General features: G+C 36.8%; 4 protein-coding genes and 1 long non-coding RNA gene across 6 annotated transcripts in view; 2 read left to right on the forward strand and 3 right to left on the reverse strand.

Annotated features, from left to right (window-relative positions):
• The window catches only part of LOC119072845 (heterogeneous nuclear ribonucleoprotein L), a 217,161-nt gene that overhangs the window by 76,561 nt on the left and 120,093 nt on the right, over window positions 1–20,507 (forward strand). The window lies entirely within an intron of this gene.
• Window positions 88–17,911, forward strand: LOC119072846. The gene is made up of 3 exons (XR_005086934.1): window positions 88–99; window positions 1,409–1,413; window positions 17,510–17,911. It is a non-coding gene; the product is annotated as an uncharacterized LOC119072846 (long non-coding RNA).
• Window positions 4,651–7,268, reverse strand: LOC119072843 (L-gulonolactone oxidase-like). The gene is made up of 7 exons (XM_037178155.1): window positions 7,172–7,268; window positions 6,586–7,085; window positions 6,197–6,520; window positions 5,912–6,140; window positions 5,607–5,853; window positions 5,412–5,520; window positions 4,651–5,353 (listed from the first exon to the last, which is right to left on the reverse strand). Exons 1-7 carry the CDS (start codon window positions 7,240–7,242, stop codon window positions 4,860–4,862), a joined length of 1,974 nt encoding a protein of 657 aa, XP_037034050.1. The 5' UTR covers window positions 7,243–7,268; the 3' UTR covers window positions 4,651–4,859.
• Window positions 11,084–13,871, reverse strand: LOC119072841 (L-gulono-1,4-lactone dehydrogenase-like). Its single transcript, XM_037178153.1, has 7 exons — window positions 13,763–13,871; window positions 13,183–13,682; window positions 12,794–13,117; window positions 12,511–12,739; window positions 12,206–12,452; window positions 12,037–12,145; window positions 11,084–11,977 (listed from the first exon to the last, which is right to left on the reverse strand). The coding sequence occupies exons 1-7, from the start codon at window positions 13,831–13,833 to the stop codon at window positions 11,493–11,495; spliced, it is 1,965 nt and encodes a 654-aa protein (XP_037034048.1). The 5' UTR covers window positions 13,834–13,871; the 3' UTR covers window positions 11,084–11,492.
• Window positions 14,565–20,029, reverse strand: LOC119072842 (L-gulonolactone oxidase-like). Its single transcript, XM_037178154.1, has 8 exons — window positions 19,893–20,029; window positions 19,315–19,786; window positions 16,292–16,325; window positions 15,903–16,226; window positions 15,617–15,845; window positions 15,312–15,558; window positions 15,147–15,255; window positions 14,565–15,088 (listed from the first exon to the last, which is right to left on the reverse strand). Exons 1-8 carry the CDS (start codon window positions 19,964–19,966, stop codon window positions 14,595–14,597), a joined length of 1,983 nt encoding a protein of 660 aa, XP_037034049.1. The 5' UTR covers window positions 19,967–20,029; the 3' UTR covers window positions 14,565–14,594.

The raw sequence follows: 20,507 nt of genomic DNA on the forward strand, positions 1-20,507 counted from the left end.
CTGATTTTGCGTGGTTTCGTCACTTATATTTTTACATGAAATATTTCGCTTAACAAATACTTATATTGTGGATGAACGCTTGTCAAGCAACAGCACGAAGTGTTCTTTATACAGTACTTTGCGTTGCTCACTTGGAATATGAAAACAAACGGGCGTCGAATTGATTTTCAATTTTCTTGGATAATTATGTGTAACGAAAAAAAGAGAGAATAGAATGGAAAATGCTTGTTCAACGTTACACGAGCACTTTATTTCTAGGCAGAATTCAGATTTAGCAATTTAAATTGCACTTCCTCATTTTAATGGATTACGGATCGGAAGGATGCGGACATTAAATATGCATTGGAAATATTAATTTTTGTTTGAGACCCATGAGCCACAAAATGTCTTGTTGGCAAATAATAACCTTCACGGAAAACTTAGTCTAATGAAATGACTTGACCATAACAAATTGGTGCCTATGCACATACACATACAGTACAGCGTGAATGTGGACACATCCAACGATGCAATGATTCCTTATCATGAGCCCCCTAGTTCACTGTCCATCAATTCTTTGCATGAAAATGAATAGATGAATGCAGTTCCCTTAAGAGCGCTTGGTCTATTGACTTATAATTAACAACAACCACCGTCACTCGACTTGAGGTTGGACTATCTACAAGTCTTTTAAAATATGTTTCGTAATTGGAAAACGTAACTTCTTACACTCGATAAGATTAGCTGACAGTTACCTGTCCTTTGGTGTTACCTGGATCTTCTACATATTTTCGCAGGTGTGCTTTATCGATACATGTAGATCAGCACAGACAAATGATACAAGTTACAAGAATTACAAGTTCTGTGGCTCAGTTCATGATATCACCAATTAGGGATTCAAGTGTTTCGCTAAGGAAGAAGCGATGAACCTAAAAATTAGCGCCTTAAATATTGGCGCTCAACGTTAACATAAGACTCTAAATTTCCTTCTGTTTACTTACGGTTTGAATAGAATTATTGAAATATGCGGTAAATATAACAGCCTTTACATTCAAAAGTTAACAATTGAACTGCAGTTCTAACGCCAATTCATAGTATGTATAAAAAGGCCGTTTGCTGTTTTTAAATTTTATGGTATTCACGTATAACTAAGGATGTAACGTAATGCGTACCTACAACCGACAATAAAAGTTGGAAGTAACCAAGAAAAAAACTTAAGTCTCGGCAAATCTCAAGCGATTTTTACACATTTTTCATTTTATAGAAAACAAATGAAGGACGAAAACTTTCTTAATCTCGGCTATCATCTGATATTGATAACGACTTTAGACATAAATGACAAGGTCTGACTAATGTGATCTTATGTAGTAAAAAGTGTGTTTAAGGTGATGAAGTACATGATTTTAAAACAATTTTTTGAATTACTTAGATCAAGTGAAGTAATAGATTCGATTGTAAAATTGCTAATATCTTCTGGTCTTTGTATTGAAAGAGCATGTCTGCGTCGTGTTATTGACATTCATTTGTGGAAGAACATATACCCAAAAAGGTTTAGATAGATTTAAACAGAGTGCTAAACATAGCGAAATTTGAAAATCTGAAAATCTTCGCTCCACCGTACATGTTAAAATTTTCATACAATCGAAATCTTCTTCTTCCTCGAAATAAAGAGACCGTGTATTTGACATAGTAATGCAGTCGGAAATACTCTAAAAAAACTGCTAACATTTTCACATTCATAAAAAATGCAACAATTTGCAATTCAAGCAAAAGCTTTTTTCATATTTTTATTCTCGCTGAAATGTGTTAGTTACCTGGAAGCCTCACTTAAATATACATTAGTTCCCCGTTCCATGGAAAGGTATTTAAAATTCCATCAAATTCCACTAATTAGACACCTAAACATTATTTCAGTGCGACGCTTCCGAAAACTGGGTCAGTTACGTTAGCATTATTTGTGTATATAATACTCAAATAGCTGATCCGGTAAGCTTGAAATTTATACACGAACAATTGCGTTTATGTATCCGAGCTAACGCAATTAATGATGAATTCAACATCATCGTATGCAAACCTGTTTCATCTAATTAACCAATTAACTGAAACAATATTTAAATCAGATGTGTGATGAAACCATACATCGAATTTCCAAAATGTAATTGGTGAAACGATTCACGTTCTCTATTGTGTCAAATTCTATTCTATTGAATCCACCCATTCTCTGTATTATGGTATTCCGTTTAACCAAATTTATGGAAACTTTAAAAGCATTATAATATATCCTAGGGCTGTGACTACCAGTTTTAACTGGGGTATCATTTACAAAAGTTAAAATATCAACTATCTAGCATTTTGGGAACCATTCCATGACCATTTCCGTTTTTGGGTTCTGTATTTGTGTTATTATTAAATGGGATTGGTTGGTTTGATATAGTTTTGAATAGGCTGTTATTTAGACATGGAAATACGCTAAAATTAGCTAAATAATGCATTCAGAATATCATTAGTTTTTGCACATTATTCACAGTAATCACGCACATGGAAAGTTATCTGTTCGAATGAATTAAATGTTTATCCTAGGAAGGGGATGGACGAACATTTAAGAGTTAACAAACATTTCAAATGCCATATTGTGCTGTACAGATACGTTGAATTGATAATTGCTTCTTGGTCAATGCACAATACGAGTAGAATTTTGAATTCTGAACTTTAAAGTACATTTTCGACCGGAATAAACATAACAAAAGTCCGTAATGAAATCTAAAGTCAGAACTGAAACTGTTACTAACACTGCTGTATATTTCGGTTTGCAATGAATTGGAAAGTTTCCTTCTTAGCGGATTATTAATACCTTACTTTACCTCCGGTTTTTTTTATCAGTACCTTCGCTACCAACTAAAATTTAGTCGTTATCCATGATTCTTTCCACTACCTCTTTCCAGTAAGCATCCACTATGAATTCAGTTAATTGATGCAACTGGTAGGTCGTAATTTTAAAGATAAAATCATTTTCACACGAGGCAGTATATAGAAAAATATCACCTGCACCCCAGACTGCAGAGGTCTTCTTTTACTTTTTATACATATTGTAACTTGATTTTTAAGTTTTCTCTCAATCACAAACATTATTCAGAGTTCTATCCTTGGAAACATTTTTAAAACAACTCGGAAACCAAAACGAATCTCCTAGAATCCACCATAGAAAGACATCACCAACTAAAAAAAAAAACTACTTAAAATCCTTCTTAGGTCAAGCCTCCTAAATTCATAAAATAGAAGCCATTTTAAATCGTGTCAGCTCTGCAATTGTAAAATGATCTTTGCTTTTACGACCTACAAACAGTTCAAAAGTATTCGATCATTGTGTGTTTTCAGTGTAAATTCACAAACTTTGAGAGGGCGCCAAAAATCGAAATGGTACCGGATTTTCACGAAAGATGGCGCATTCGATAGCTTGATCCTTAATCTTTAAAGGAAAAATATAAAACATAATTTCGCCAAATATGAAAATTTTGAGAAATCCAATTTTTTCAAAGGTCTGCATAGTTGAGGAACAAAGTTGTTCCTCGACTGTGTAGACCTTCGGAAAAATTGAAAATTCTCAAAATTTTCATATTTGGTGAAAATATTTTTTATATTTTTCCTTTAAAGATTAAGGATCAAGCTATCGAATGCGCCATCTTTCGTGAAAATCCGGTATCATTTCGATTTTTGGCGCCCTCTCAAAGTTTGTCAATTTACACTGAAAACACACACTGATCGAATACTTTTGAACTGTAGTATAGGCCATCTTCCAAAGTTTCAACTTTGAACGAAATCCACATAAATTCACTAAATTCACAAGTTAGTATTAATCGAAAAAGTCATCGGAATAAATAAATAAGAATCGAAAATACTACAGGAATCTTGACAGAGGGCACACAAAACACAACATTAATGCAGAACATTTATTTGTATGTCTTACCAACTAGGCCCCACCAATTGGGTGGGTCAGGTCGCTTAACTGAATTGTTTTCAAAAGATTTCTGAATAGATCGTGGATTTGAGCACTATTTCACAGGACTCTCAATGATTGACGCTGTCGGCATAGGGCTTACTTTAGAGAATTTTAATTCTGAAAATTCTGAAAAAATTCCGAAAAATTCTGAAATAATTTTTCGGAATTTTTCAGAACTTTTTCGGAATTTTTTTAGAAATTTCGGAATTTTCAGAATTAAAATTCTCTAAAGTAAGCCCTGATTTGGCAAGTCACTTCTGTCATTTCACCGAACAATATTTTCATGGACAGTGAACCGCGAGTTATACTCGATTTATCATAGTGACAAAGTTTGTATACGAGCAAAAAAAATCTGAAGAATTACTCCTAACTTACTACTCCAATGAACCTTCGTCAATTAAAACAAAAGGTTTGAAAATGTTGAGAATTACTAGAGTTATCTTGGTTGACAAGCGGTACAGATGTTTTCTGTTTTTAATGTGTTTGACAATGTTATAACATTTTCAAAATCTCATAGCGACCTTAGCATTACGTACATTTCAAGTGATTTTCAGTCAACGGAAATACAAAAACACATTCTTCGCATATTCTTTTCGAGTTCACTCAAATAGTTTTGAATGAGTAGCGCTTGTATAACGGCAAAAATGCTTGATAAAAACTACAGAATATTGGTACCAAGAATTTCATTTATTTTCTTTAATATTAGCAAATTGATTCAGTTGTGATAAATTTTCCAAATTCGTCAATAAGTGTGGTTTGCTACCTATTCTGATTGTTTGTACAATAACCTGCATATGGAAAAAAATGTGTCGCTTATTATTTGACGACTAATTTGAATAACAGCAATGACGAACGATTGCCAGTTAATAATTATTTATTGAATTTATTTGTGTAGAAGACCGTCCAACACATCATCTACTGCTCCAACCACATCGGTCAATGATGATAGCTTCCCTAGTTGTTTACCTAAAGTACCAGCACTTTGTAGCGCTTTATCGACCGAAACGATACTGGGAACTAGTGAAACAACAGTTCCAAGTGCGTCCGTGAGTGAACAATTCGAAATGACAGATTTAACCAAAGTAGGAACATCGGATACTAGGTACGACAGAAAACCGAAGGGCGGCCCAAATATACTTCGGTCGAAAGTAACGGGGGCAACCTCGTTTTTGGTTTTGCAAACGTTATAGACGTAGCCGGGAAGTTTTGTGCATATCTGAGTCGATGCACAGTCAGAGTTCACTGAACAGAAACAATTGTCCAATATGGCACAATGTCGTGTTAACGGATCGATGTCGATTTTCTTTCCAGTTCGCTTAATACGACGGCCGAAATTGTTAATAAAAACCTCGTTCGGATCGTATTTAGTCATGACGCCTGTAATAAACAATTGCTGGGTCATATTCTCCTTTGTGCATCCTAGGCTTACACATACCCACAAACTTTTGTCTAGCAGTTTCATCCAATTTTAAGTCGATCATGTCGCTGCTGTGATATACCATGCCACTTTTACCCCAGTGTGATCGGCCACTGAATTCTTTCGTCTGAAATATTTATGACGAAATAGATAGAAGGTTCTCAACACCGTATCACGTAATCTGGTCTAGTGATGATTAAACTACAGTCATACCAAAGTTTGTAGAATGGTTTGATAACCGGCCAAACTACCAGATGCACGTCCATAGATATCGTCTCTGTTCCATAAATAAAATTCGAAATGCACTGACACCCTACCATATGATGTGGACATTAAGATATCTGATCGGTCGGAGAATCTCATCAAGATCCCTTGCACCGGAAACGCAGTAGGAGTTCTCGCCACAATCGCTTTGACCGCCTTTACAAAATCTCCCAATCGACTCAATTCAAGACTAAATCTTCAAGACAAATAAAATTGAAAAATTGTACAAAAACTGAGAATGTTCAGAGATTTACTCGTTATCCAAGATCGTTATGCTATTTGAGCCATGAGACCAAATGCAGGCAGTTCCGAGAATTCCTTGAGGTTCATTGTAACATATAGGAGCAAACATTTCGTCATAATAACCGACGGATGGGTTTTTAAAGCGACCTTGTTGCGTCGCATAAATTGGTACCCAGTCAGGTATAGGCAAAAATAAAACCAATTCCATGAAATATTCAAATAGGTGAAGTAGCGTATACCCTGAAAGTGTACAGCATTTTTGGCATTTAACTGAACATTCTAATCTCATTTAATACCCAGTGTGCTAGCTATGGAACATTTGCTCTCGGTAAGCGTAAACGCAATTTCTTTAGCCACAGAAGCAACTAGAGCGAAATTATTATACATGGACGGCACATGATCATTCGTGTAGTCAGTCCCTTTAGTTGATTTATCCACAATTGTCCAATTGGCTACCACAACTTCTTTAAATTCTGGGAACCAGTAAAGAGATATTTGATCTGTGTTCTTTGCCATATGCACTGCATTCCCGTTTGTTAGTATTTCGTCGGTCACAACATAGTTGTGAGCGAGGGTTTTGTACAATGCAACCGTATTGAGTGTTACCTCAACGACAATTCCTATGGATGCAAGCAGAGAGACGACGATTATTGGAAGTGTTACAAAACTGTCTGCAATAACGTACCTAGTAGACCCAGATGCATTCTGAACGCTTTCAAGTCCTCTGGATCAGTTATCTCTTTTATCTCACCCTTTCCGTCGACAATTTTCAATTTAGCTACCTGAGAAGAAATAGAAGCGTGGTACCTTATTGAAGAACCATGTGCGCCAGTGCCAATCGCTCCACCAATTGTTATATTACCGAACGCAGGTGTAGTTCTAAACGCACGATCGTGTAAACGCAAAAATGTAGTAGCCTCTCGCATATTCAAACCAGCGCCGAACGAAGCCGTATTATCGCCGTTCATTTTCATGGATCGAATTCCGGTCATATCCACAGGTATTCCTTCTGTGCAGATGATGTCCGTTTGGGAATGTCTAACACCAAACGCTTTTACCGTTACCTTTTTACTGATTGCTTCTTTTACGATTTTCACAACATCGTTAGTGCTCTTCGGATATCTTATGTAATCACACGGTTTGCATAGTGGATATCGGTGATAGGACGAGTACTCTTTCGTAGCACTATTAAAAATTTGCAGATTTGATAAAATTTGTTGCTGCAGAAAGGTACACCGAAATATTTAGCTAGAGGAAACATTATAACTCACTTGGAAACAGGCCACAATAATGTAAAATTAATTACAAGAAAAATGTACTGACGACAAAGTTTCAAATTCATTTTGAACGTACCGAAGTCGAGCACAAAATGATTCGAACGAACTGAAAACATTTGCTCTTTATCTTATTATCCAAATAATACATTATTGCACCTGTGCCAATATTAATTGATAGAAAGATAGAAACATCTTTAATCGATTTCGGTGTTAAAAGCAATAGTTTTTTAAGAAAAAGAAACTCAAATATTAAAGAGAAGTGTCTTGGGAGCTGAAATCTTAACTGCCAAGCAGATTCAGTAGTTTTCTGGAGTTGTAGACTGCATAAGCTACTCATTGTTGTTCATTCAATATGAACATATTACATTCCAAAAATGCAGATCCCAACAACAATCTCTTCGAGAAAAGTGTGACGCAGTCTTTGAAATACAATTTCTAAAATGAATGATATCGCTAGAGTTGACGCTTTCAGCTTCGTTACGCAAAAATTAAATTTTACACCCAATTTTAGTTCAAACAAGCTGGCTTAGGTTTTCTCATCATCTGCCAACTAATTTTTACAAAAAAAAATTTCGACTGGAAACAACCAAAATTTTACCAAAAAAATCTGCGTCGCAAAGTGGCAAATGTTCAGGAACAGATCAGCAAGAAAATTTATCTGCCGCATGCGACGCAGACTTTTTTGGTAAAATTTTGGTTGTTTCCAGTCAAATTTTTTTTTGGTAAAAATTATTTGGCAGATGATGAGAAAAACTAAGCCAGCTTGTTTGAACTAAAATTGGGTGTAAAATTTAATTTTTGCGTAACGAAGCTGAAAGCGTCAACTCTAGCGATATCATTCATTTTAGAAATTGTATTTCAAAGACTGCGTCACACTTTTCTCGAAGAGATTTTTTTTGGGATATCAGGCGTTTTAGAAGTGTAGTCAACACTGCTTTTTATAACAGTTTACAGTTTTAATTCAAAAATTTGACGAAAATCGAAAATTTGACGAAATTCGAAAATTTGACGAAATTCGAAAATTTGACGAAATTTTGACGAAATTCAAAAATTTGACGAAATTCGAAAATTTGACGAAACTCGAAAATTTGACGAAATTTGACGAAATTTGACGAAATTCAAAAATTTGACGAAATTCGAAAATTTGACGAAATTTGACGAAATTCGAAAATTTGAGGAAATTTGACGAAATTCGAAAATTTGAGGAAATTTGACGAAATTCGAAAATTTGGCGAAATTCGAAAATTTGACGAAATTCGAAAATTTGACGAAATTCGAAAATTTAACGAAATTCGAAAATTTGACGAAATTTGAAAATTTAACGAAATTCGAAAATTTGACGAAAGTAATTCTCTATCTGCCACCATTCAAGAAATATCTCCAAAACCCCAATTGACCCACACATTTCCAACTTTCGACATTTTTCACATATGCCCCTCTGTTCTACTCGTAAAACTCTGAGACTTTGCCGAAGAAAGTAACTCTCTATCTCTCATAGCCCAAAAAAATATTAGTCCTTTCATCCTACGCTCGAGTAGCTCAAAATTTGGTCACTCTAATCACTCTAGCTCAAACGAATCTGACCCGATTTTTTAAATTATTTTTTTTTGTTCGAATCGTGTTACGAATACCTTTCATTTGATGGGTCGCACGCCTCTGTAGGTTTCAATACAGCTAAGCTACAGCCGAAAACGCGTTCCCGACCCTCGAAAACCACACTCAGAAACCACTTCGAGGCCAATAAAACAAAATTCTGGTTTTTCCTAGGGTAATGGCGTATCACATTTTCATTTTTATGCCCACCCTGAGGTTCCTGCAAAATTTCATGGAGATTGGCTGACTAGTTTCCGAGATCGACCGTCGATAGATAGACAGATAGATAGAAACATACAGAGTACGTTGAATGATTTTGATTGTTTGGAAAACGTTAATTTGGTGCATTTTCTATCAAAATGACCAACTTCAAAACGATGTATCTCCGGCAATTTTAAAGTTACATAGTCGAGTGATAGCTCGTTTTGCTCGTATTTGAAGCGCGAAGAAGATAGAATATGTTTTGTGGTGATATAAACCAAAGGGTAGAAACTGAAATGTTCGGCTATATATGTATAGTTGCCGCGTCTCAAAAAAATTTCTTCGTTCTTTTTTTGGAAATTAGACTGCGTCAAGTCCTCCGCTATCGCTCCGGACATGATAAATACAAACTCGAAAACGTTCGGGTTCTCAACCTATGTATCTGGCATAACAAAAACATATGTTTCTGAAACGAAGACTTAGTGACCTTGAATAGTAATTAAAATTATTCGAAAACGTAACTTGACATTACAGCCAAATAAATGACGTTAGAAACTTTGAAAAAATTAGAAATGTTGAAGGTACAGTCAAAAATATGTGTTAGACTTGGAAGTGATGAATTTGGTAACGATTTTGAACAACTCTCTTGTTTCTAAATCTAGCTCAGTACCTCATTTTGGCGGATATTTGAGTGTTTCGAAAACATCGTTTGAATTTTAAAATAATTAATTTAATTCGATTAAGGCCCGTCATTGGAAAATGACAGGACAGTTTCCCGAAAATGTATGGAAAATTTTATCACAAAAATTCACCGAAAAAATTCAAAGAAACTCACCTCTTATGCTTTCCATTGTATTCGGGCATAGTCTCTTTAGGTCGCCAAGGCATATTTGAACACTAAAACACTTTTTACTCGATGAAAAAACAAAAAGTTTTTTTTTGTTTTGTCGCGACAAAAACGCAGAAAATATTTCGAAACAACTGTGACACTCCGCTATTAAAAGTACTAGAATGAATGTTTGCTGTGTTCACTTCGGCGGTAAAATATTTTCATTCAAAAAAGTGTCCGACCCTTCAACGATGGTAGACATTTACTAAAATTGTAACCTCTCCCACTTCTTTAGTAAGCTAACAAGAATTCGCTGAGTCTAATTATGCCAACTCTTTGAATAAAAATATCGGCTGAGGTCGAATAATTGTTCGCTGAGCTTTAAAAAACCTCCGCTGAGCTCTAATAATTCTCCGCTGAGCTTTGACAAACCTCTAATGAGCTCTAATAATTCTCCGCTAGGCTTCAGTAAGAGTCCGTCAGACCTTAGCACGTTGTAGTAAGGCAATGAAGCTAAGCGAACACTCAATAAGCATCAGCGGATACCTAATAATTGTTGCTATGATTTAATAAGACTCCACTTAGCTTTGGCAGATCTCCGCTGAGTGTCCGATTCGCTCCATTAAGCCTTCCTGCAACTTGCTTAGGCCTAAAGGACACTTCCTGAAGCCTAACGGAAAAATATTAGAGCTCAACGGAGGTTTGTTAAAGCTCAGCGAAGAATTATTAGAGCTCAGCGGAGAATTATTAGAACTCAGCCGATATTTTTATTCAAAGAGGTGGTATAATTAGACTTCGCGAAGTCTTCTTAGCTTACTAAAGAGAAACGAACATTTATTTACGCTCAGTGCAGTCTTACGAGAGGCTAAATTTTTAATAAATGCTCTCCCATCGTTGAGAGAATGTCCGTTGAGCTCTCGTAAAGCTTTAAAAAATGGTCGATGAGCATTATTAAATGTATACGCTACCCTTTGTCAACCGTTTGATGATTGTTTTTAAATGTCCGACACTTTTTTGAATGAAAATATTTTACCGCCGAAGTGAACACAGCAAACATTGATTCTAGTCCTTATAAAAGCGGAGTGTCACAGTTGTGTCGAAATATTTTCTGTGTTTTTGTCGCGACAAAACAAAAAAAAACTTTTTGTTTTTGCATCGAGTAAAAAGTGTTTTAGTGTTCAAATATGCCTTGGCGACCTAAAGAGACTATGCCCGAATACAATGGATAGTATCAGAGGTGATCTTCTTTGAATTTTTTCGGTGAATTTTTGTGATAAATTTTTGCATACATTTTCGGGAAACTGTCCTGTCATTTCCCAATGACGGGCCTTAAGTTTGCCGTAACATCATAACTCACGGTGAGCTTGAAATAAATTTTAGTGGAACGTGCTTGTAGCCAAAATCAAATGCTATTGCTGTTTATGGTAGAGGCTAGCGGATACTATCAATTTTCTGCTGAAAAATCTATGTTTTGTTAGAGGAAGTATTTCACGAGGGTCCAAAAATGCATGCGAAAATGGGTTATTTCAACTAATTCCCGTACAATCGATTTTAATTTTGGTTGGAAAATGATCAGGACCTAGCCCTCTACCAACAGAAATAACATTTAAGGTACAACCACTTTCCACTAAAATTTATTTCAAGCTCACCGTGATCTGTAAACCAAAGTGTACATAGAAAGAATCTGTGTACTTAGTTACTACTTCTTCGCAAAAGTCCACCCACTGTTCCAACCACGTCCCCTAATAATTTCAGTCCTACGAGTTTCATGCTCAAAGTTCTGACAGTTTGTAGTACACTTTCCATCCTTCCGGGAATCAGTGAGCCAATAGTTCCAACTGGATTCGTGAGTGTGCAGTTGGCAATGACCGATCGTACTAAAGTAGGAACATCCGAAACTAGGTACGACACAATACCGAACGGAGGACGAAACAAGCTTCGATCAAAAGCGACGGGGGCAACCTCGTTTTTCGTTTTGCAAACGTTATAGACGTAGCCGGGAAGTTTTGTACATATCTGAGTCGATGCACAGTCAGAGTTCACTGAACAGAAACAATTATCCAACAGGGCGCAGTGTTTTGTTAACGGATCGATGTCGACTTTATCTCCAGTTCGTTTTATACGACGACCGAAATTGTTCAGGAACACCTCGTCTGGATCGTATTTGTTCATGACGGCTGCAATAAACAATTACTGGATCATATTGTCTATATGCAAATCCTAAGTTCTCGCATACCTATGAAGTTTTGTCTTGCGGTTTCATCCAATTTTAAGTCGATCATCTCGCTGCTGTGATATACCATGCCACTTTTACCCCAGTGCGATCTGCCGTTAAATTCTTTCGCCTGAAATATAAATGAAAATAATGGAAATCTGACCTGGTGATGGTTGAACTACTGTCATACCAAAGTTTGTAGAATGGTTTGATAACCGGCTAAACTTCCTGATGCACGACCATAAACATCTTCTCTGTTCCACAAATAGAATTCGAAATGGACAGACTGTCTTCCATACGAAGGGGACATGTAGATATCTGTTTTGTCTGAAAATCTCAGCAATATTCCTATTAAAGGGAACGCTGTTGGAGTTTTCTTTACAATTCCTTTAACAGCTTCTATGAAATCTCCCAGTCGCGCTAAGTCAAGACTGAACCTACAAGGCAAACGAAATTGAAAAATTAAACTAAAACTAAGAATTTTACGAGATTTACTCGTTGTCCAAAATCGTTATGCTATTCGAGCCATGTGACCAAATACAGGCCTTCCCAAGAATTCCTTGAGGTTCATTGTAACATATAGGAGCAAACATTTCGTCATAATAGCCGACAGATGGATTTTGAAACTTTCCTTGTTGCGTTGCATAAATTGGTACCCAATCAGGTACTCGTGTAAACAGTGCCAATTCCATAAAGTATTCGAATGTATGCAAAAGAGTGTATCCTAAAGAAAACGTAATGCAGAGTTGCAAGGGATCGAGTTATTTATATCTCATACCCAGTGTGCTAGCTGTGGCACACATGCTCTCGGTAAGTGTAAACGATATTTCTCTAGCTAAGGCAGCTACTCGAGCGAAATTCCTATACATTGACGGTACATGATCGCTCGTATAATCAGTTCCGGGAGTCGCTTTATCCACAATTGTCCAATTGGCTACAACAACTTCCTTAAATTCCGGAAACCAGTAAAGGGATATTTGATCTGTGTTCCTTGCCATGTCCACTACACTACCATTAGTTAGCATTTCATCGGACACAACATAGTTGTGAGCGAGTGTTTTATACAGTTCAACCGTGTTGAGTGTTACCTCGACTACAATTCCTGTAAACGTAAGCAGGGCGACGGTGATTGGAAGTGTTAGGAAAGTATTAGTACGTAATACGTACCAAGGAGACCCAGATGCATCTTGAACGCTTTCAAGTCCTCCGGATCTGTTATCTCTTTTATATCTCCCTTTCCGTCAACAATTTTCAATTTAGCTATTTGCGATGAAATAGAAGCGTTGTACTTAATTGTAGAGCCATGTGCACCAGTTCCAATAGCTCCTCCGATTGTTATATTTCCGAATGCAGGCGTAGTTTTAAATGCACGATCGTGTGAACGCAAAAACGTAGTAGCTTCTCGCATATTCGAACCAGCACCAAACGTTGCCGTATTGTCGTCATTCATTTTCATTGACTGTAGTCCGGTCATATCAACTGGAATTCCTTCTGTGCAGATGATGTCAGTTTGAGAGTGGCGAATACCGAATGCTTTTACCGTTAACTTTTTGCTAATCGCTTCTTTCACGATTGCAACAACGTCGTCAACACTCTTTGGATATCTTATGTCTTCGGACGGTTGACATAGTGGATACCGACGATAAGATGAGTATTCTGTCCCAGCTCTGTAGAAGTTTATAAATTTGCAGTAATATTCCTTGTCTGACTATTGATTTGGAGTCGTAATGGACTAAATTCAACTTACTCAGCCACGGTCCACAATAATAAAAAATTTATTGCAAGTAAATTGCACGTAGAATAAAGTTTCAATTTCATTTTGAATGTGCTGCTATCAAAAACGAAATGATTTCGTTGAAGTGTAGTCATTCGCATTTATTAACTTCATGTTACTCGCTATAAAATCTGGCTTTTTCCATTTAAAATCTACTTGTTCATAGTAACAGGTATTTAGTCAAGTCTTTCAAGTAAATTTAGCCGGTGGTTTTTTCTCTAAATAACTTTTGTGATTGTAATATATAGATAGAGAGTGGTGAGTGAGGCATATATGTTATACAAACGTTTATACGTACTTTAATCTCACTTTTATAAACTATTTACGATAAAAACGTCGATATAAATCAATTGAGACAATAAGTCGTCCAAAAGTTCGTGATGATTGAAATTAAAAAAAGAATTTATTTCCAGAAATTTTATCGAAAATCGATTGTAGCTCACAAACATCTAAACATTTAAGTTATCATGAAGTGTATTTCGTGAAGGGTGAAGTCGGCAAAGTGCTAGTTAATATATTATTGAACACTAAGTCGTGATTTAACTCATCACCTACCTCCTCACAGTGAGAGATAAGTTGCTACACTACGCTGGCGATGTTCTGTAATATGGGTAATATGGGATGTTCTGGGTGTGCAATATTGAAAGCATCGTTCAATTATACGTTTGTGACTTTAAATACAATTTTTCTTCTATTATCGAATAGGGGTAAATAATATCGTCAGGTGGAATAAGTGCCATCAATAACGTCATCAGTCATCCCAAAAAAATCAATTTAATATTTTCTTCCAAAAAAGGAACTTTATTTAAATGTGCAAAATACCTCCAATGACATTACCTATTCCTCCAACCACATCACGTAATGATTTAAGCTCTCCGAGTTTTTCACCTAACGTACCAACAGTTTGAAGCGCTTTATCGACCGGAATGAGTGTTGGAATAAGTGAGCCAATAGTTCCAAGTGGATCCGTGAGTGAGCAATTGGCAACCACAGATTTTACCAAAGTAGGAACGTCAGATACTAGGTACGACAGAATACCGAAAGGTGCAGGAAACACACTTCTATCAAAAGTGACGGGGACAATTTCGTTCTTGGTTTTGCAGACGTTGTAGACGTAGCCTGGAAGTTTCGTGCATATCTGAGTCGATGAACAGTCAGTGTTCTCGGAACAGAAACAATTGTCCAATATGGCACAATGTTGTGTTAACGGATCGATGTCGATTTTATTTCCAGTTCGCTTTATACGACGGCCGAAATTGTTAAGGAAGACCTCGTCTGGATCGTACTTATTCATGACGGCTGTAATAAATGATTGTTGGCTCATATTCCCCTTTGTATATCCCGGATTCACACATACCCACAAACTTTTGTCTAGCAGTTTCATCTAATTTTAAGTCGAGCATATCCCTGCTGTGATATACTAAGCCACTTTTACCCCAGTGCGATCGGCCATTAAATTCTTTCGTCTGCAATGTGACATTGAATAAGAATTAATCATGAGCGTAAGCGAGCATTGTCAAACCAAAGTTTGTAGTATGGTTTGATAACCGGCCAAACTTCCTGATGCATGTCCATAGATGTCATCTCTGTTCCATAAATAAAATTCGAAATGGACAGACTGCCTTCCATACGATGTGGACATGTACATATCTGATTGGTCGCTGAATCTCATCAAGATCCCTTGTAACGGAAAAGCTGTTGGAGTTTTCTTCACAATTGCTTTAACAGCTTCTACGAAATCTCCCAGTCGAGACAGCTCAAGACTAAATCTTTAAGACAAATAAAATTGAAAAATTTAACGAAAACCATTAATTTTCTGAGATTTACTCATTGTCCAGGATCGTTATACTGTTTGAACCGTGAGACCAAGCACAAGCCGCTCCTAGAATTCCTTGAGGCTCATCGTGACATATAGGAGCAAACATTTCGTCATAATAGCCGACAGACGGATTTTTAAAGTGTCCTTGTTGCGTCGCATAAATCGGCACCCAGTCCGGAAGAGGTAGCAATAACGCCAGTTCCAAAAAGTATTCAAATACATGTAAGACCGTATAACCTGTAGGTTGAATTTTGTCATTTAAGGGAGCATGCTAAAGCTAACTACATTTCATACCCAATGTATTTGCAACGGCGCATTTGCTCTCGGTAAGTGTAAACGAAATTTCTTTAGCTACAGAAGTTACTAGAGCAAAATTGTTATACGTGGACGGCACATGATCATTCGTGTAGTCAGTTCCGGGAGTCGCTTTATCTACAATTGTCCAATTGGCGACCACAACTTCTTTAAACTCCGGAAACCAGTAAAGGGAAATTTGATCCGTGTTCCTTGCCATGTCCACTACACTACCATTTGTTAGTATTTCATCGGACACAACATAGTTGTGAGCGAGTGTTTTATACAGTTCAACCGTATTGAGTGTTACCTCGACTACAATTCCTGTAAATGCAAGCAGGGCGTCGGTGATTGGAAGTGTTAGGAAAGTATCAGTACGTAATACGTACCTAGGAGACCCAGATGCATTCTGAACGCTTTCAAGTCCTCCTCATCAGTTATCTCTTTTATATCTCCCTTTCCGTCAACAATTTTCAATTTAGCTATTTGCGATGAAATAGAAGCGTTGTACTTAATTGTAGAACCATGTGCGCCAGTTCCAATCGCTCCCCCGATCGTTATATTTCCGAATGCCGGTGTAGTTCTAAATGCTCGATCGTGTAAGCGCATAAATGTTGTTGCTTCTCGTAGATTCAAACCAGCACCAAGAGTAACTGTATTATCGTCATTCATTTTCATGGATCGAAGTCCGGTCATATCAACTGGTATTCCTTCCGTGCAGATAATGTCAGTTTGGGAGTGTCGAACGCCGAATGCTTTTACCGTTAGATTTTTGCTAATTGCGTCTTTCACGATTGCAACAACGTCGTCAACACTTTTAGGATATCTTATGTCTTCGGACGGTTGACATAGTGGATACCGGCGATAAGATGAGTACTCTTTACCAGCTCTGTAGAAATTTACCAATTTGCAGGAATTTGATTTGATTTTACGGGACTATATTCAACTTACTCAGCCACGGTCCACAATAATAAGAAATTTATTGCAAGTAAATTGAACGTAGAATAAAGTTTAAATTTCATTTTGACTGTACTGCTATCAAAAAAGAAATGATTTTGATAAAGTGTGGACATTCTCGTTTACTAACTTCATGTTACTCTCTATAATTTCTGGCTCTTTCCACTTAAAACCTAAATATTACGTAATTAGTCAAGTCGATCAAGTAAATTGTTTGACAGTGACTTTTCGTAAATGAAAGTAAGTGTTATCACTGCACCGTACATACAGACTATAACATATTATCAATCTGTCTTGGGATTGAAAGGTCACTCTAAAAAAATCACGTCAATCACGCTAAAAATTAATTTAAAAAAAAATTGATTGTGGACTGGAGTGTATATTGTCGTTAATTCGATTTTACCGTACACACAATATTCAGGCTTACTTGCAGGGATTCGTCCCACCTATATAACCGAGGGATTTATTGATCAATATTCAATTCTTCTTGTCCAAAAAACGTCTTGAACTTTGAGTTTCAGCACAGCGAACTAAAGAAACTCCTACGATTTCTCTAGTGAAGTCACAGACAAATGGGACTTTGCAGTATCACTATTATGGTGACTATGTACAACCAGTACTGCCATCAATTCATCAGTCGTCCAAAAAAGTCAATTTATCTTTTCCAAAAAATTAACTTTATTTAAATGTGCAAAATACCTCCCACAACATCATCAACTGCTCCAGCTGCATCACTTAATGACTTTAGCTCTCCAAGCTTTTCACTCAAGGTACCAACAGTTTCAAGTGCTTGATCGACCGGAGTGATAGCGGGAATTAGTGACCCAATAGTTCCAAGTGCATCCGTCAGTGAACAATTAGCAATTACAGAATTGACCAAAGTTGGAACGTCAGATACTAGGTACGACATAATACCGAAGGGCGCAGGAAACAAACTTCTATCGAAAGTTACGGGATCGACTTCGTTTTCGGTTTTGCAAACATTGTAGACGTAGCCTGGAAGTTTTGTGCATATCTGAGCAGATGAACAGTCAGAGTCCATCGAACAGAAACAATTGTCCAATAGAGCGCAGTGTGTTGTTAACGGATCGATGTCGATTTTATCTCCAGTTCGCTTTATACGATGGCCAAAGCTATTCATGAACACCTCGTTTGGATCGTACTTATTCATCACGGCTGTAATAAATAATTGCTGGGTCATATTCTCCTTCATAGAACTTAATTTCTCGCATCGCATACCCACAAACTTTTCTCTAGCAGTTTCATCCAATTTTAAGTCAATCATGTCCCTGCTGTGATATACCATGCCACTTTTACCCCAGTGCGATCTGCCATTAAACTCTTTTGTCTGAAATGTGAAATCGACCATAACAAAGCACCTCCCAACAAAGAACTAATTTCTGTTCTAATGCTCGGTTTTGAGACTCATTGAACACTGTCATACCAATGTTTGTAGAATGGTCTGATAACCGGCTAAACTTCCTGATGCACTACCATAAATGTCGTCTCTGTTCCATAAATAAAATTCAAAATGAACTGACTGCCTTCCATACGATGTAGACATGTAGATATCTGATCGGTCGCTGAATCTCATCAAGATTCCTATTAATGGGAAAGCTGTTGGAGTTTTCTTTACAATTGCTTTAACAGCTTGTATGAAATCTCCCAGTCGCGCTAAGTCAAGACTAAACCTTCAAGACACAAAAAAATTACGAAATTAAACAATTCATATTATAAGATTTACTCATTGTCCAGGATCGTTATACTGTTTAAACCATGCGACCAAATGCAGGCCGTCCCAAGAATTCCTTGAGGTTCATTGTAACATATAGGAGCAAACATTTCGTCATAATAACCGACAGATGGGTTTTTGAACTTTCCTTCTTGCGTTGCATAAATTGGTACCCAGTCTGGTACTGACATCAATAATCCAGATTCCATATAGTATTCGAAAAGGTGTAAAAGCGTATAGCCTTAAAGTGTGTAACGATGGGGCATTTAACTTAAAGTTTATTATAATTCATATTCATACCCAGTGTGCTAGCTGTGGCACATTTGCTCTCGGTAAGTGTAAATGCAACTTCCTTAGCTAAAGAAGCTACTTGAGCGAAATTACTATACATGGACGGTACATGATCATTCGTATAATCAGTTCCAGGAGTCGCTTTATCCACAATTGTTCAATTGGCTACCACAACCTCATTAAATTCTGGAAACCAATAAAGGGAAATTTGATCTGTGTTCTTTGCCATGTCCACTGCATTCCCGTTTGTTAGTATTTCGTCGGATACAACATAGTTGTGAGCGAGGGTTTTGTACAACTCAACCGTATTGAGTGTTACCTCAACTACGATTCCTATCGATGCAAGCAGAGAGACAACTATTATTGGAAGTGTTCCAAAGGTACCTGCAATTACGTACCTAGTAGACCCAAATGCATCTTGAAAGCTTTCAAATCCTCTGCATCAGTAATCTCTTTTATCTCGCCCGTTCCGTCAACAATTTTCAATTTAGCTACCTGAGAAGAAATAGAAGAATTGTACTTAATTGTAGAACCATGAGCGCCAGTCCCAATCGCTCCCCCGATCGTTATATTTCCGTATGCCGGTGTAGTTCTAAATGCACGATCATATGAACGCAAAAACGTAGTAGCTTCTCGCATATTAGTACCAGCACCAAACGTTGCCGTATTGTCGTCATTCATTTTCATTGACTGTAGTCCGGTCATATCAATGGGAATGCCTTCCGTGCAGATGATGTCAGTTTGGGAGTGTCGAACGCCGAATGCTTTTACCGTTAGATTTTTACCGATTGCTTCTTTGACGATTGTAACAACATCGTCAACACTCTGAGGATATCTTATGTCTTCGCATGGTTGACATAGTGGATACCGACGGTAGGATGAGTATGAGTAGTCCTCTCCAGCACTGTTGAGATTTACGATTGTTTTAACAAATTCATTATAAAAGAAACACAAAAATGTTTATTGTAGGACTATCAATGGTCCTGCAGGCTAGAATTAATTGAACTCACTTAACAAGAGGCCACAATAAAATAAAATTTATTGCAAGGAAATTGTATGGAAATTTTTTGAAAGACAAATTCATTTTGTAAGTAACAGATAGCAAAAACGAAATGATTTGGATGTAGCGAAAATATTCTCTTTTATTATTTCCATACACCTGCGATAATATGTATTTTTCGACAAAAGATATACTTTTTCGTCAAATCATTTTAGTCAAGTCAGTCGAGTCAATCAACGCACTTCAAGAACAGGCACAAGATCATAATTCAAATAAGAGGCCCCCACGACGCAGTAATCCAAAATTCTTGTATAAATTCAGGTTTTTATGTTGATATATGCCACTGCGTTACAGACGTTCAATGCAAATTAAGATGCCAAATTACCCTTAGAAAATGTCTGTTCTTGTGCCTGTTAATGGAGTGCGTTGAGTTAATCCATTAAGAGTTTAATAAAATTTTAAAAAAAATCGCATGGGTAAATTTTAGTAAGTTTCCCAAGCTACGATTCGAATTGAATTCATACCAACAAAAATCTCTTCGAGAAAAGTGTGACGCAGTCTTTGAAATACAATTTCTAAAATGAATGATATAGCTAGAGTTGACGCTTTCAGCTTCGTTACGCAA

The sequence above is a fragment of the Bradysia coprophila genome (genome assembly GCF_014529535.1).
Source record: "Bradysia coprophila strain Holo2 chromosome IV unlocalized genomic scaffold, BU_Bcop_v1 contig_84, whole genome shotgun sequence".
NCBI lineage: Eukaryota > Metazoa > Arthropoda > Insecta > Diptera > Sciaridae > Bradysia > Bradysia coprophila.

What these genes read in the sequence shown, in the direction of transcription:
- LOC119072843 (XM_037178155.1), bottom strand. Translation starts at nt 7,242, where the DNA reads ATGAATTTGAAACTTTGTCGTCAGTACATTTTTCTTGTAATTAATTTT. An exon ending in AATGCATCTGGGTCTACTAG is followed by an intron (nt 6,521 to 6,585) that starts GTACGTTATTGC and finishes TTGCATCCATAG; the next exon opens with GAATTGTCGTTGAGGTAACA. An exon ending in TTCCATAGCTAGCACACTGG is followed by an intron (nt 6,141 to 6,196) that starts GTATTAAATGAG and finishes GTACACTTTCAG; the next exon opens with GGTATACGCTACTTCACCTA.
- LOC119072841 (XM_037178153.1), bottom strand. Translation starts at nt 13,833, where the DNA reads ATGAAATTGAAACTTTATTCTACGTGCAATTTACTTGCAATAAATTTT. An exon ending in GATGCATCTGGGTCTCCTTG is followed by an intron (nt 13,118 to 13,182) that starts GTACGTATTACG and finishes TTACGTTTACAG; the next exon opens with GAATTGTAGTCGAGGTAACA. An exon ending in TGCCACAGCTAGCACACTGG is followed by an intron (nt 12,740 to 12,793) that starts GTATGAGATATA and finishes CGTTTTCTTTAG; the next exon opens with GATACACTCTTTTGCATACA.
- LOC119072842 (XM_037178154.1), bottom strand. Translation starts at nt 19,966, where the DNA reads ATGAATTTGTCTTTCAAAAAATTTCCATACAATTTCCTTGCAATAAAT. An exon ending in AGATTACTGATGCAGAGGAT is followed by an intron (nt 16,326 to 19,314) that starts TTGAAAGCTTTC and finishes GATGAGGAGGAC; the next exon opens with TTGAAAGCGTTCAGAATGCA. An exon ending in ATAACGATCCTGGACAATGA is followed by an intron (nt 15,559 to 15,616) that starts GTAAATCTCAGA and finishes TTTGTCTTAAAG; the next exon opens with ATTTAGTCTTGAGCTGTCTC.